The sequence below is a fragment of the Lissotriton vulgaris genome, chromosome 2_1 (genome assembly GCF_964263255.1).
Source record: "Lissotriton vulgaris chromosome 2_1, aLisVul1.2, whole genome shotgun sequence".
Lineage (NCBI taxonomy): Eukaryota > Metazoa > Chordata > Amphibia > Caudata > Salamandridae > Lissotriton > Lissotriton vulgaris.
Window position 1 is genome coordinate 1039781146 of NC_141687.1, and position 16175 is coordinate 1039797320.

The 16175-nt window shown below is 48.9% G+C and overlaps 1 protein-coding gene across 2 annotated transcripts in view; it reads right to left on the minus strand.

The window, feature by feature from the left end:
- GPD2 (glycerol-3-phosphate dehydrogenase 2) overlaps nt 1–16175 on the minus strand; it is a 1314993-nt gene that overhangs the window by 333902 nt on the left and 964916 nt on the right. For both annotated transcript variants that reach the window (XM_086956671.1, XM_086956673.1), the window contains exon 13: nt 7554–7712. In XM_086956671.1, the coding sequence (XP_086812797.1) occupies nt 7554–7712 (159 nt within the window). The remainder of the gene's footprint in view (nt 1–7553; nt 7713–16175) is intronic.

Below are 16175 nucleotides of genomic sequence, written 5' to 3' on the forward strand. Positions count from 1 at the left end.
ATGTGAGATCACTGGAATGTTTATATAGCACTATTTCTCAAAAGCAGTTGTTTATGCATGTGCCCAAAGAAAATTATGACTGAATCAAATACAAAACATCGGGCTAACATCAGACAAACAGACGTCTGCCATAGAAGCAGTGTGTACCTGATTCAGGGCCCAGTGGAAGAAAATGGGTCCCATACACTTCCATACTGACTAGCACCATAAACTGCTATGTCACCATACCAGGAGCGGACAGCACGATCTGGGGGGGGGGGGGGGTGTAATGTAGTCGATAGATAGTGCCCAGTGACCACACTGACCAGGCACTAGGACCAGCCCGAGGGAAGACCGAGGGCGGGAGGAAAGGGAGGAGCTGGGGGACGAAAGGGCAGTTCCCTGCTGACCACCATGGCTGTAGCACATGAATAAAGAAGCTCCTGAATAATAGAAGTTGCCTGCGTGGTTAATTGGCCTGCTGCGACACTACAACTGGCGACGAAGGGTCTAAAGACACCCTGCGCGTGTACCTAGCAGCGACCGGCGATCGACTGACCCCGGGCTCGCCCCACGCTCGGAGGCTCGAGCGCGCTGCGACGGAAAAGGGAAAAACGCCCACCGAGTGCCCACCTCGGCGGCGTGCAGCCAAAAAAAAAAAAAAAAACGCCCACCGAGTGCCCACCTCGGCGGCGACAGCGGGGCAAGACGCGGACCTGGGAAGCGCCCACCGAGTGCCCACCTCGGCGGCGACGGCGTGGCGAGACGCGGACCTGGGAAGCGCCCACCGAGTGCCCACCTCGGCGGCGACAGCGTGGCAAGACGCGGACCTGGGAAGCGCCCACCGAGTGCCCACCTCGACGGCGTACTGAGACATCCACCCACCGAGCGCCCACCTCGGCGGTGAAATAGAAGAAGACTACCTCACCTGTGCATCCAGCGGCGGATCCCGGTCCGGGTGAGTGAAAACGCCGACCCAGCCAGACTCCCGGTTAAAATACAAACAAAATAGGCCGAAATCCCGCCAGAAACGAGATTCCCGGCGGCCATCTTGGAGTCAGGCAGATTTGACCAATCCCCTGCGAGGGATTTCCGGCGGCCATTTTAAAGTCAGGCAAGAGTCTTGGAAAACAAGAAAAAAGGAAAACAAGCACTGGCGAGTGCAACGAAGAGATTAAATAAGCACTGGCGAGTGCAACGAAAAAGAAAAACAAGCTCAGGCGAGTGCAACTGAGCATACAAATAAGCACGGGCGAGTGCAACGAAACCGACAAACAAGCACTGGCGAGTGCAACGAAAATATTAAATAAGAACTGGCGAGTGCAACGAAACCTGCAAACAAGCACTGGTGAGTGCAACGAAGATACTAAACAATCACTGGCGAGTGCAACGGTACTTGCAAACAAGCACTGGCGAGTGCAACGGAGATAACAAATCAGCACTAGCGAGGGCAACAAGAACAGACAAAAGAGCGAACACAGACTGCAAAAGGCGTCAAGACCCACGAGCGAACAATGCCTGACCCCGCCTCTGAGAGCACGTCGCGTGCTTCTCTCCTGCGGCGCCCCGAGCCCCTTATTGTCGAATCGGGCAGGAGCATGAGTCTGCGGTGGCAAGAATGGATAGAAGACTTTGACACCTTCATAAAAGCGTCCAGGATTACAACCGAGGAAGAGCAACTACAATTTTCAGGAACCTGATTGGCAAGGACGGTGGACGGGTCATGAAAGAACTGCCAGCAGACTCTCTGGCGTCCTACACGAAAGCACGGGATGCCCTGAACGGTAAATTCCTACACAAAAGGAATGTTGACTATGAGCGGTACACTTTCAACCGGGCCATGCAAGAGAGAGATGAACGAATGGAGGCGTTCGTGACTCGTCTGGATCGCCTTGCAGAATACTGCGAGTTCGAGAAGTTTTCGAAGGAAGACGCTATGCGACTAAGAGTCATAGAAGGATGCCTCTCCGAACCATTGAGACGCAAGCTGCTGAAGAAACACTATGCATTAACAGACATCGTGGACATGACGAGAATAGAGGAACAAGCGGACGAGCATGCAAAGAGCATGGAAGGCGGAAAAAGTGAGCGACCGGAACGAGCCTTCAGGATGCAGTCTCGGCGCGAACCTAGGCGGTCTCCGCCAAGTGATCGCTCATCCAGGTCCAAGAAACACCACCACCAATCGCACCGGGGGCACAAAGACAAGAGATACACGAAAGGACGCTCGGACAAGCACACCAAATGTTACCGATGCGGCTACGACTTTCCACATGCAGATGCATGCCCAGCGCTGGGAGAGCAATGCCGGAAATGTGGGAGAGACAACCACTTTGAAAGCATGTGCGGGGCCATATCAAAGAGTGACCACAAGGGAAGCCACCGACGATACCCGAACTCAAGCAGTCGTCATCATGCCAGGGCTGTCGAAGACAGACGTGACCCATCCTCCGGGTCATCACAATCAAGTGGCCGCTCCTGCAGAACATGTCAGTCTCGGCGATCATCCTCCCGAGAATCTCGATCTCCATCACCTGCTCCTCGAAAGGAATACCTCTATCGGGTAGCAGACCTTGATCAACTGAAAGAATATCCACGTCTGGACATCAACGTTGGCTCTCACCCCACCCAGTTTGTGCTCGATAGTGGGGCAACGCTCAACTACCTACCAGCCACTGAATACCACCGGATGAATCCACAACCAGAACTAATGGAGGCCCATGTGCAAGTATACACGTGGTTGGCTGAAAAGCCACTGACGTGCCTCGGGAAGTTTGAAACTGACCTATCCTATGAAGGCCGAACGATACCAGCATACATTCACGTCATTGAAGGGCCCGAAGCCGACTGCCTTCTGAGCCTGGCAACTGCTGAACGGCTGAAACTGGTAGACATCCTATTCAGAGTCACTGACAAACCAGCACTCATCCGAAAATTTCCAAACCTGTTCCAAGGCCTAGGAAAACTGAAGAACTGTCAAATAAAATTACATATAGATGAACAAGTCACGCCAGTGGCCCAACACCACCGAAAAATTCCATTTCACCTCCAAGAAGCTGTGGAGAAGGAACTCGGAGACCTGCTAGAGGCAGACATCATCGAGAGAACGGAAGGACCGACCCCGTGGGTCTCCCCGGTCGTAGTGGTCCCAAAGAAAGGAGAAGCTGGCAAAGTTCGTCTGTGTGTAGACATGAGAGCGCCCAACACAGCCATTGAAAGAGAGAGACATCCTGGCCCACACATCAGTGATATGATCACGTCCCTCAACGGAGCAAAGATATTTTCAAAACTGGACCTCAACAAAGGGTACCATCAGTTAGAGTTGCACGAAAGGTCGAGATACATCACAACGTTCTCGACACATCTTGGACTATTCAGATACAAGAGGCTAAGTTTCGGAGTGTCATCAGCGGCAGAGATATTTCAAGAGGCCATCAGGAGAACAATACACCACATCCCACAGGTCCTGAACTACAGCGATGACATCCTCGTATACGGAGCAACGGCGGCTGAACACAACAAGGCGCTGAATCAGGTCTGTCAAGCACTGCAGGACGCGAACCTCACACTTAACGAAGCCAAATGTGAACTGCACAAACCAACATTAAAATTTTTCGGACACCTGTTCTCTGGAAACGGAATGAAACCAGACCCAGAAAAGGTAGCAGCACTGAATGACACACCAAGCCCGAAAGACGTTGGCGATATACGATCATTCCTAGGCATGGCCAGCTACTGTTCCAGATATATCCCCGACTATGCCACACTAAGCTACCCATTAAGGAAGCTCACTAAACAAGGGCAATCTTTCCAGTGGTCCACCCAGTGTGAAGGAGCTTTTCGGGAAATCAAGAGAACTGTTGAATCAGCTAAGAACCTAGCATACTTCAACCCAGCAATGAAGACGGAGATAACGGTGGACGCCAGTCCCGTAGGATTAGGTGCCATCCTAGCACAGTATGACAGGGAAGAAGATCAAAGGCACATAGTAGCGTATGCCAGCAGAAGCCTGACTGACACAGAGAGGGCCTACTCGCAACCAGAAAAGGAAAGCCTGGCGGTTGTCTGGGCATGTGAACACTTCCACATCTTCATTTTTGGAAAACATTTCACACTCATAACGGACCACCAGGCCCTAACAACAATCTTCGGGAACCCGAAAGCAAAAATGCCACCGAGAATAGAGCGGTGGGGCCTAAGGCTGCAAGAGTACACATACACCATCATCCACAAGCCAGGCAAAGATGCAAACCCAGCAGATTACATGTCACGACACCCCATCAAAGACAACAAACGAGAACACTCAATAGCGGATGAATACATTCACTTCGTAGTGAATCAAGCGAGGCCTCCGGCTGTTCCACTGGATGCAATCTGTGAAGCAACACAAACAGACACCACCATGCAAGAGGTGAAACTCATGATCCAAACCAACGGCTGGAGATGCAGTCAAGCAATGGACAAACCAACACCGACATAGCGGCATTCTAACATGTCCGTGAAGAACTGTCGATAGCCGCCAATGGACTCATTTTACGAGGCACAAGAATAGTAATACCACAACAACTCAGACAAGGGGTCGTCAACTTAGCGCATGAGGGACACCGGGGTGTAGTAGCTACAAAAAGAGCACTCCGCGAAAGGGTCTGGTTCCCAACACTAGATCAGATGGTGGAAGCGACATTGAAGGACTGTCTGCAATGTCAACTCGTAAGTCGTCCAGACCCCCCTGCACCGCTACAAATGTCCCCACTACCAGAGGGCGTCTGGCAACACATAGCCATTGATTTCTACGGGCCGATCAAATCGGGCCAACACGTCCTGGTCATCATGGACGAATACTCCAGATTCCCCATCGCCCAGCTGTGCACGTCTACAAAAGCATCAAGTGCCATACCCATCCTGGAAGAGGTCTTTGCCGCCTGGGGAATCCCCCTAGTGGTAAAGTCGGACAATAGACCACCCTTCAACAGCCACGACTTTGCTGAGTTCGCCCAACACCTCAACTTCACACATCGCAAGATCACGCCATTATGGCCCCAGGCCAACGGGATGGTTGAACGCTTCATGGCCACGATCAAGAGGACCTTACAGCAAGCTGAACTCACCGGAAAGCGCCCACAAACAGCCCTTGATGAGATGCTGCGGGCCTATCGAAACACGCCTCATTCCACAACGGGCAAATGTCCCGCCACCATCATGCTAGGACGCCCAGTGCGCACCAGAATACCGATGATGAATCTGACTGCGCCAGAAATGGATTCTGACTCTGATCACGAAGAGATCGCGGCAAGAGACAAAGAAAAAAAGGAAAAGATGAAAGAATATGCGGATGAGCGACGTCACGCGGCACCCCCGCAAATAAAAGAAGGAGACTGGGTGCTGGCAAGACAAGAGCAGCACCGAAAGACTGACTGTCGATATAATGAAGTCCCACTCAAAGTAATTCAACAAAAGGGAACCATGATCACCGCGGAGACTGAAGGAAAGAGACTCACCCGAAACGTGACATACTTCAAAAAGTGCGGACCCACTGTCACCGAGTCACTGGCCAATCCCAAACTAGAGCCGGAAGACCCGGAGAGACTGACAACCAACAGCCCACTAACAATGGAGGTCACCGACGAAAATGAGAGCGACAACCCCGACCTGCAAGCACGCCCGAGACGCGTGATTAAGAAGCCATCGCGTCTGATCGAAGAACCGTAACAAAATGAACATGTGATCCGATCAGGGACATTGTCATTATGCCACCATCCACCGAGGGGGGAGGTGTAATGTAGTCGATAGATAGTGCCCAGTGACCACACTGACCAGGCACTAGGACCAGCCCGAGGGAAGACCGAGGGCGGGAGGAAAGGGAGGAGCTGGGGGACGAAAGGGCAGTTCCCTGCTGACCACCATGGCTGTAGCACATGAATAAAGAAACTCCTGAATAATAGAAGTTGCCTGCGTGGTTAATTGGCCTGCTGCGACACTACAGGGGGGGGGGGGTGGTAAGAGGGAAAACATTTTTTTTTTTAAGAGACCTTACCCCCTTGCCGCCTCTCCACCGTCCTCCTGCCGTCTTCTATCCTGGTCGGTCTTCCAAACAGGAAGAACCTAGGCTGAGGCTACCTTGAGCCAATCACTACTCTGCATTGCAGCGATTTGATTGGTTCCGCCAAGCAAATCACAAGGCTGCAATGCAGCCTTGGGTTCGGCGCTCAGACAGGGGCTGGGGGCCTGGGCATGTTCTCCACGCAGGCGGTAATGCAGTCCGCATGGAGAACATGCAAAGTGCACATGATGGTTTGGACGATACAAGAGGGCTGGCCAAGCAGTCATGCGCACTTTAGAGTGGGCAAACCACTCCTTCCCTGCTCCTCTGTCATCGGAGCAGCCCTGCCTTGCCCACAAAGCTGTCGACAGCAGGAAAAAATAAATAATAATAACCTCGAGTTATTATCATTTTATTTTTCCCTTTCTTTCACTGCTGGAAAGAATTGGGCGACGATCCTCCGCCTTAGAGGAGGAGCCGCCAATGGATCCTGAACTACTTTTGTTTGTTTCGATTTGTCAAATTCGAAACACACATTAAATGCATCCAATAAGTGCAAAACATACTGCTAGCCTCCCTTAAAAACGAAATATCACTTACACAAAGCACTGACATGAACCGCTAACTTAAGAGTGAGGCGTTATTGACAAGACTATAGCATTAACAAGCAGGAGTTATTATGAAAATGGATTTGTTATAGAGACAGCTGCAATCCAAAGCTTGCATCGCTTGAACTGTCCTGGCCTGCTCTTCTCAGGCAGTCCCCCTCCTCCTCTTCGCCGTGCCCTTTAGTGGCAAATGTCCGTGGATGCAATCAGCGCACAACAGTGCTCCAGTCTTTATAGATGTCGAGGCAGAGGAGAGCGACCGCATTTATGTGCTTCCCACCTTGATCCCTCAGGGGAAGGTCCCGACACTGATCTCTTATTGATTCCTTTCACTTAATTTTAATTGTTTCTCCTTTGAGGAATTCAATCAACATCCGCGGTGGATGGCCAAAAGGTGCTTAAACCGTGTACACAAGGTAATGAAGATGGGAAAACACCGGCCTCCTGCACGACTCCTGCTCTCTGTAAATGGGGGAAGGGTTAGAGGAGACCGTGTAGGAATCTTTAAGTTTCCAGCCCGCACAGATGAAAGAAACAGGGTGGGAGCCCGTTTATGGGTCTTTAACCGAGTTACAGAACGAAAGGGAGGCTCGAGCATCTACGAAACACGTACAATTAAAGTGCTGCTTTACACACTGAATGAACAAATAATCAGGATTTTCTTGAGGCCAGATCGAACATATTAAACTTGATTTCAGTGTATCGTGCACATTTGTGATGAGCGTTTAAAAATAAAATAAGAGGTTTTCGAGGAAAAATCACATAAGGTTTATCTGCTATTGTGCACACGCCTTCATCGGTGTATTTTGCTAGATCACACAAGGCAATCATATTAAACTATAAGGTCGACTTATTATTTAAAAAAAACTTTAATAAAGTGTTTTATGTATACTTAATACCGTCTTTCAGGTAGACGTTTGTCATACCGTTTTCTTTTCGGCATTCCAGTTCAGCTCCTTTCCCATTATGTCTACAATCCTTGGTAGGGCCTCCTCAGCAGCCTGCACGTTTAGGAAGGCCAATCGAGTGCGACGGGAAATGACATCCACTGCCGTGCAAGCGTATTCTTTCATTGCATATTTGACCTGCGAAGAGTAAAGAAAAAGTGATAATAAGTGCCGTAATTAAAAATAAATTAACGAAAAAAGAGGACAGTTAACTAAAGGATTTACTTACTTTCATGTTTGCTTTAGCCTACCAATTAACAGGTAAATGATGATCTAGAATGCGCATTTGGAACAACAAATTTAAAGGTCTGTGAAAATTCGAGTCTAGCTGGCTTTGCACAACTATGTCTCCCTTGAGGCTCGTGTTTTAAGAGTTAAGTTACGAAACACGACTGTGAGGCTCATCTCTCAAGTAGATTCTCCCTCACCCTTGTATCCCTCAACATGCTTGGATAGCGAAATATGCATGCGTTTCAAGAACATTTCTGGATCTCTCGAATTCGTTTTATTTGTCAACTCTTCATGTATCGAACGCTCCACCAGGCAAATTAAATAGGGTCTCTGATAGAGATCATGTGGACACATGGGAAGGGCATATAAACAATGTTGCAATTGGAACTATATGCACCTGTTGCTGAGACCACTGAGACTTCAGATCGCATTGCAGAGCGGGAGCCTCTATTTGCCATCTGGCATTGTCGACAAGCAGAATGTAGAAAGCCAATAGGTCAAGAAGTCTCAGAGGCATCCTGACGAAGATCCAAGCTTGATCTTGAAACATCGAGATCAGAGCCAAAATGTCCTGGACTCGATCTGGATGAAAAGCTCAACAAGCATTGGAAATGCAATAGGTCTCGCATTAGAAAAGTTGGAGCTATTGGTTTTGTAAATGACAATTTTTTTTATGTGTTGGTCTTGAAAATAGCAAAATTAATAGCTTTGTCATTTACAATGCCAACAGCTGGGTGGTGGGTGCATCGGTGGAGCTGTGTCGGTGGAGCTGTGTGATGGCTGCATTGGTGGAGCTGTGTGGTGGGTGCATCGGTGGAGCTGTGTGGTGGGTGCCTTGTTGGAGCTGTGTGGTGGGTGCATCGTGGAGTTGAGTGGTGGGTGCATTGGTGGAGCTGTGTAGGTGGAGCTGTGTGGTGGGTGCATCGGTGGAGCTGTGCGGTGGGTGCATTGGTGGAGCTGTGTGGTTGGTGGAGCTGTGTGGTGGGTGGAGCTGTGTGGTGGGTGCATCAGTGGAGCTGTGTCGGTGGAGCTGTGTGGTGGGTGCATCGGTGGAGCTGGGTAGTGGGTGCATCGGTGGAGCTGTGTCGGTGGAGCTGTGTGGTGTCTGCATCGGTGGAGCTGTGTGGTGGGTGCATCGGTGGAGCTGTGTGGTGAGTGCATTGGTGGAGCTGGGTAGTGGGTGCATCAGTGTAGCTGTGTGGTGGGTGCATCAGTGGAGCTGTGTCGGCGGAGCTGTGTGGTGGGTGCATCGGTGGAGCTGGGTAGTGGGTGCATCAGTGGAGCTGTGTCGGTGGAGCTGTGTGGTGTCTGCATCGGTGGAGCTGTGTGGTGGGTGCATCGGTGGAGCTGTGTGGTGGGTGCATCGGTGGAGCTGTGTGGTGGGTGCATCGGTAGGGCTGTGTGGTGGGTGCCTCGGTAGAGCTGTGTGGTGGGTGCCTCGGTAGAGCTGTGTGGTGGGTGCCTCGGTAGAGCTGTGTGGTGGGTACCTCGGTGGAGCTGTGTGGTGGGTGCCTCGGTGGAGCTGTGTGGTGGGTGCATCGGTGGAGCTGTGTGGTGGAGAATCGTAGGACAGCGGTATTCAATACTTGCTCCTAAGGTCTGGAATTCTCTCCTGTCGCATACTGCTTTCTCAAAAAAATGAAACTTTTAGACATGCATTGAAATTCTGGCTGTTTAAGAAAGCGTTTGGCGCATGTGTATAAGGCTGGTTCCCGTAATCAGTACACTGTCTTCTTGGGATATAGCGCCATGATTCCTTTGCGTGAACATTAACAGTTTCACTAAAAAAAAAAGTAACATTTCACGTTGAAAAAAAGAAAAGGGTTTTAAACAATAAATAAGTCCTTGGCTAATGTGTCATCCTGAATGATGAGCAATGTTTAATAAAGATTGCATTTGTATACTGAACAAAGTATATTTGCACATTGTTGAAAAAAGCAATACTTTCAAATATTAAATAAGTTCATGGCGACAGTGTTCGCACAGAGAAGAGGCACAGCAGACAAAAACATTCACTAGCATGAACAAACTGCTTTCCAAGGCTACACTACAGTACTAGTCCAGGGAAATGCAAAGCAGATGAATACATGCAGTCACAGGAACTGCTTTAACAAAAACGTAAAATAGCACGTTGAAAATATGGTTATTGTTCCGTTTTATTTCATCACTTAAGAATGCTTAATAGTTCCATGTTGTTAAGCAGTCCGTTTCAGACGTGCGTGATGACTAAAGATGCTTCAGTAATCAGTCTTGGTTGCCCGAGCTTCCTACTCCCTGGACTACTCCATGCGTGAATTATGCGCCAGAATGCCCGACTGTGGGCGCCGAGCGCTCCCCCACACAGGCAGGCGCGGCCGACAGAGTGTGAGGGTGACTCGGCCAGGCGCAGAGAGCAGGCTCGAAAAATAGACCCCCCCCAACCAAAGTGAGATAAAGAACACGGGCAATAAAGATAAAAGTGCCCAGCTCCGCTGATTGATAATTGGAAGATCAGATACCAGGGAAGTACCCCGCCCTGTCACAAACATAAACCTTAGAGCGTCGCTTCTGTTTCGAATATCACGAATAATGCATAAAAAGCACACTCGTGTTTCACGCACTGGCGTACAATGCAGTACAGGAACCGGGCACTAGAATTGAGGTGAATTGAAAACGTGACCTTGCGAACCTCACAAAACTTGGCGCTGATAAATTGTGAAACTTAATATAATTAAGCTAAATTAACTTCTCACTGCAACTGGCGTAGAATTAACTTGTGAAACTGACTGGGCTTAGACCGGATTCACTTGCAAACCTCGCAGAGTTTGGATGGAATTAACTTGCAGATGAATAAATTGTGAACCTTTCAAAACGGGACCGCAGTAACTTGCGAACCTCCTTGGTTTAGAGCGGATCTGCGAATAAAGGGCTAAGAACCGTATTAGAGTGGCCGTTGATTTGCAAGTAAACGTTTCCGACCCCCAAAATATTTGCAGGGGAGTTGCGGATACAACACCGAGAAACCAGCCAGACTTACGGCTGAATGACGCCGCGTATCCCGCTTAATGCTTGAACAAAGAGTCGCGAACCGTAGTGGACTTGCGGGAGAAATGCGATTGAAAACGTGTGAATTTAGAAATACTTTCATCTTTAAAGGATGTCTACCTAGAGTTCAACTTAAACTCCTTGATACAGTTTCCTTTAGATTGATTCCACAAATAAATAGGCCCACATGGTTTCCTTCCTCGAAGACTATCTCAGGACCCATTGTGAATCAACTGTGATAAAGTGGACGTTTTATGCCAAAGAGGGCAGAGCCAGGTACTTTCATTCAACTATTGTCTGTAGCCAATGTGCCCAGACAGGGCCCAGTTCTCAGGATTAAACGCGACAAGCAATTGTAGTTCACAGAATACAGCAGGACCCTCTGATCAGCCGAAATAAAGGCAAGGAGACTGCGAGTTTACCCTTCCACCTATATGCTATAATGTTAAACACCCACTGATTCGGTGGGCTTGATAAAGGGGAGCCAGAGGGGTTTCCACAGGTACGTGCAGCTAACGTACCCGTGGTTCTGCACTTTCCTCCGCGGTTCTGCCACTTAGTGCTGATACTGCGCTGTCTCTTGTCTTTGGGACAGTGTTGCACTGTGAGGCCGCCAGAGAGGGCTCCAGTCACACCCTCCCCGCTGCGAAGCACCGCACCGAGGTGACACTGTTATTTCCGTAAGGGAGTGCTGCAGAGGCGCTATATTTTGTCTGGCACTTAGAGTGGTGACGTGTTCTGTAGCACAGAGGGCTGAAGCTGCACTTCATTTTGTTCTGCAGAAAAGAGCGTTGAAATGACACAGATTTTTTTATGTTTTGTAGGTGCGAATGTTAAAGTGACACTTTATTTGTTGTGTGGGAAATCGGTGAAGTGGAGTTGTGCCTGTTTTGCACCTAAGAGTGTATTTTGTTCTGTCCCAGATGGAGACGGCAGCGCAGCGCACTCCAGTCAGATCTCCAGTGCAAACCCATCATTGCATGTTTTTCCTGTTACAAGATGTTAAAACCTCACTGTGCATTGCACCGATCCCTGGAGTCTTGGAGTGTGTCCTGTGTTCTGTCCTGTAGCAGGGGTTGCCCTGTCGGAAGTTGTGAAAGAGACGCGGTAGTTAGTTCTGTAGCCCGAGTTTGCAATGTCCATGTTTTATTCTCTGCAGCGGCGTGTTTAAGAGCTGCAGGGTTGTTCTGCAGCAGGGGTTGAGTGTGCTTGTATTTTGCTCTGTATGTAGTTGTTAAAGTGATGCTGTGTTTGTTCGGCAGCAGTAGCTTGTAGCGTCCATGTATTCAGCCCTGTAGTAGTCTGATAAAGAGATGTGTTTTGTTCTGTAGCAGAAGCTTGCAGTTTTCATGTATTTTGCCCTGTAGTAGGGAGTTAAAGAGACGTTGTGTTTTGGTCGACAGATGGGGCTTGTATGAGACTGTGCAGGGGGCAATTAGGGGAGGAGAATGGCTGGGCTGAGGCAGAGCACAAAGCCTTTGATGCAGCAGGGGGCAGGGCGGGAAGAACTGCTGGCGGCACTAAGCGGACGATTTGATGCTGTGCGCGCGCATTTTAACTCATAGCGCTTGTGCAATAAGTTAAAAAGCACATGCACTGCATGGAATCGCCAATCTAGTTAAACTCTTGTTTAAGCCCCTATAGTCTCGCTCCGCTCAATGCGAGACCTAAAAAACGCACTGGGTCAAGGACTTCAGCACATTGATGGCGTACTTGAAAGATGCAAGGAGATGTGCCTTCATCTGGAGGTGATCTAGAATTCAAATGAGCCCCTTGTGGTAGGGGAAAATTGGCACTCCCGGCCTCCAAAGGTATGCTGCAACCACCACTATCAACTCCGTTAACAGAGGAGTAATGGTGAGGCTACTATGGAGCACAACTGAGGGGTGTAATGGTGAGGCCAAAATGGAGCACAGCGAACTGAAAGTGCTTGTAGCCCAGCTTGAATCGCAGGTAGCACAAGCAGGCCTTGAGGACAAGAACATGGAAATAAGAGTCCAACGCAACCATCCAGTCTCCTGGATCCATGGCAGAGAGTACATGGGCTAGGGTGAGCATCCGAAATTTGTCTTTTAGTAGGAACAATTTGAGAGGGCGATGATCTAAGATGTGGCAAAAGTTTTAGCCCTTCTTCGGCACTAGGTAAAAGCAGGAATAGCACCCAGTTCCGAAACTGGAACTCCCTCTATGGCGCCTTTGGCCAAAACAGCATGGACTTCATGCAGCAAAATGTACAAATGGTCCTCTGAGAGCTGATATGATGTAGGTGCAATAGACGGCGGGACAGAAAGGAATGGCAGGGCGTAAGCTTGATGAACTATCTGTAGCACTCATCAGTCGGAAGTTATTGCTTGGCACCTGTGGACAAAAGGACTGAACTGCCTATGTACATGATGTTTGTGAACCTCTAAGGGTATATTAAAGTGGAAAAGCAGCTTTGAGGCTTTTGCTGGGAGTGGGAGGGCTGGGTAGTGCGTTGCCACTGCTGGCCTTGGCGTTGCCTGCTGGACCCCCTGCCGCTGCCTCGAAAGGACTGGGGCATCTGTTGTGGCTGTGGGGGAGTTGGGTGTTGTCTGAACACGAAATCCCTTGCAAAATTGTTGGGAACCTACTTTTCAGGCATAGAAAGGCCAAGAGAAAGAGCAGTTGCTCTGCTCTTAAAAGCACTCTAGCGCAGAGTCAGCCTTCTTGCCAAAGAGACAAGACAGTTGAAGGGCATATACATAAGTGATGCTTGGATATAACTAAAACTCCTGCGGATCTCTTACAGTCGTGTGGCTGCAGCACAATACTCTCGCTCTCTGTCCTGCCTAGGCAGTCTGGCTATATTAGCGCAGAATTTTTCTGGGCCTGCCAGCAAAAGTTTAGCCATAGTGTCCATTGAGGGGTGTAGTAGACTCCCAGCAAACAGCTGGCATTGACAGATCGAAGGGCAAGGCTGAGAACAGAAATGACCCACAGAAGGCCCCCATGCTCTTCGACTTTCTATCTGGCAGAGTCGCAGGGAAGGAGTTCGAGTTGACCCTGCAGCTGGAGGCCAGTATCATCAGGCTCTCTGAAATAGAATGTTGGGTCAGAAAGGCTGGGTTGTCTGGAACTGGCCTATGGCAACATGCCGCTTGCAAGCTAACTGGAGTGCAAGAGAAAGGTTTCGCCCAAGTGGGCAGCAAGTGCCTCAATAAAAAGAAGCAGAGGCTTGGATGAGGATTGTGCTGGTTGCAGAACCTCCATGACAACATTTTGCCTTACTTCAACAGAACAAAGCTGCATATCTAACACCTTGTCTTCCTTTCTAATGACCATGGTAAAGGACGTGGATTGTACAGTAAAGGGACTGAGAGATGGAGGAGCACGGGGGACAGCAGGATATCAACGTGTCAATCCATCTTTATTTCGATCACACTGATCATAAAAGACAATCCTAAAAATTTACAGTATCATAAACAGTTAAAAAGTAAAATATGATTTAAAGGAAGAACAGCGACACAGCTACATCACTTAGCATTTGACAAGGACGTGAGGAGTAGTTGCTGTGCAAGATGGATTAGTTACTTACCTAATCTAATCCTAGTTCTCATCCAGGGGTATAGTCCTCAAAGTCATAATCTGTGAATCATCAATGCCTATGTGCGGTGTGTATACATATATATATATATATTATATCTCCTCCAAGTTTGCATCACATCCAATTTAGGAATTTTGCTATGGATCTCACAAAAGGCTCATTGGTGTCAATGCCTCTTGAAGGGTCATATATAAAATTGTTCATATTGTGAGGAAAAATCCTCCTCACCATCAGTAAATGCATGTTGGCTCTGGTCAGGGTCCGACCCAAAAAGTTGTCGGAGTGGGTGACTTCTAGGTAGCCATCATCTTATTTGAGTTAGAAAGGATAAGTGCCTGGTGTGTAGGGACTGAACGTAAGTGCAGCTTCGTATGAGGTTGAAACAGATTTGGCTCGGAGACAGATAGCACTAGCTGATCAATGTCATTCCCCAGTGTTGGTGCCGGAATAGACTCGGAAGGTACTACTGGGAATCAAGAAGCTGGGTGTAGATTTGGAGCTGCGCCCAAAGAGGTTTCAGAAGTTAAGAAGGAATAGCTGGTGGGGAGAGCTAACCCACCGGCAGAAACCCAGATGGAAGCCTTTGTGTATCCATGGGGACAGAAAGTATGCCAGAGGGAACCTGAAAGCTGACAAAGCTAAGAAGCACAGCATCTTTAAATGCTGCGATCTGCGGTGGCATTGCAGATGGAAACCAACTTGGGTTACACTGGAATCAGTTGCAGAATCTGATCCTCAGTAAGGAACTGGGAATGAGACTGCAGAGCACCTCTTCTCCAAGGGTGAGTGGATGAGTGGAGAGGCTGGGACAAAGCTTGCTTACACGTCTTGTGCTTATTCTACAACTTGACTTATCAGAAGACTTGGAGTGCGACGAAGATCTGTTGCGGGACCAGCCTTGAGAACAGGACCAGGTCTGACTCCTAGACTTCAAGCGGGAGGATCCTTAACATGATTTTCAGAAGTGTACAGCTTAACTTTGTGGTCCCAATTTGCCCTCGGATCCATCAGGGCACACTCCCCACATGACCTCGAGTTATGACTCAACCCTAAACTTTAAAGATATATCTTGCGGGGATCAGGCAAATACACTTGTTTGCGACATTTCCCAGAAGGTGTAAAGCTTGTGGTCTTAGGAGGAGAAGTTACCCTGGCACACTGGAAAATATTTGAGAAAAAGGATCATCAAATGATGAGAATAAAAGAGGAGCTAGGTCTGGATCACCATACAAAGGCATTGAAGGAAAGGAACTGATGTCAACACATATGGATGGAGCCCATGTATGACTCCAGTTGTTATATCTGTGGGGGAGTGAAGTTGAAGTGAAGTTGAAGCAGAGCTGCATGACGCCACCTACCGGCGCAAATCTTCTGGATCCAGTCTAGCACATGGGGATATTCACAAGATGAGGAATCTGCAGTTACAAGTTTCCATCACACATTAATAGTCAGGAGAGGAGACAAAACTAAAATTTGACACCCAAGCCTGAATTTACACCTTAGTATAGGGTGGCTGCAGCCTTTCTCCACCAAGGAATGCCACCAAACCTTCAGTCATAAGGTGGGAACAGGGATTAAGACAATCAGATGCAGTATCACTGCCTCCATCACTATCCAGCCAAAGTTCCACCCAATTTGTTACAAGGCCTAATGGACAGGAAGGATGGTGGTGGAGTTTACAAACTAAGAGCTGGTGCCCCCCCCCCCCCCCCCACCCCATACTGGTTCCTCTTCTATTTAGCATTTTAAATGACACCAGGGAGGCAGTGTTCCTCCTGACA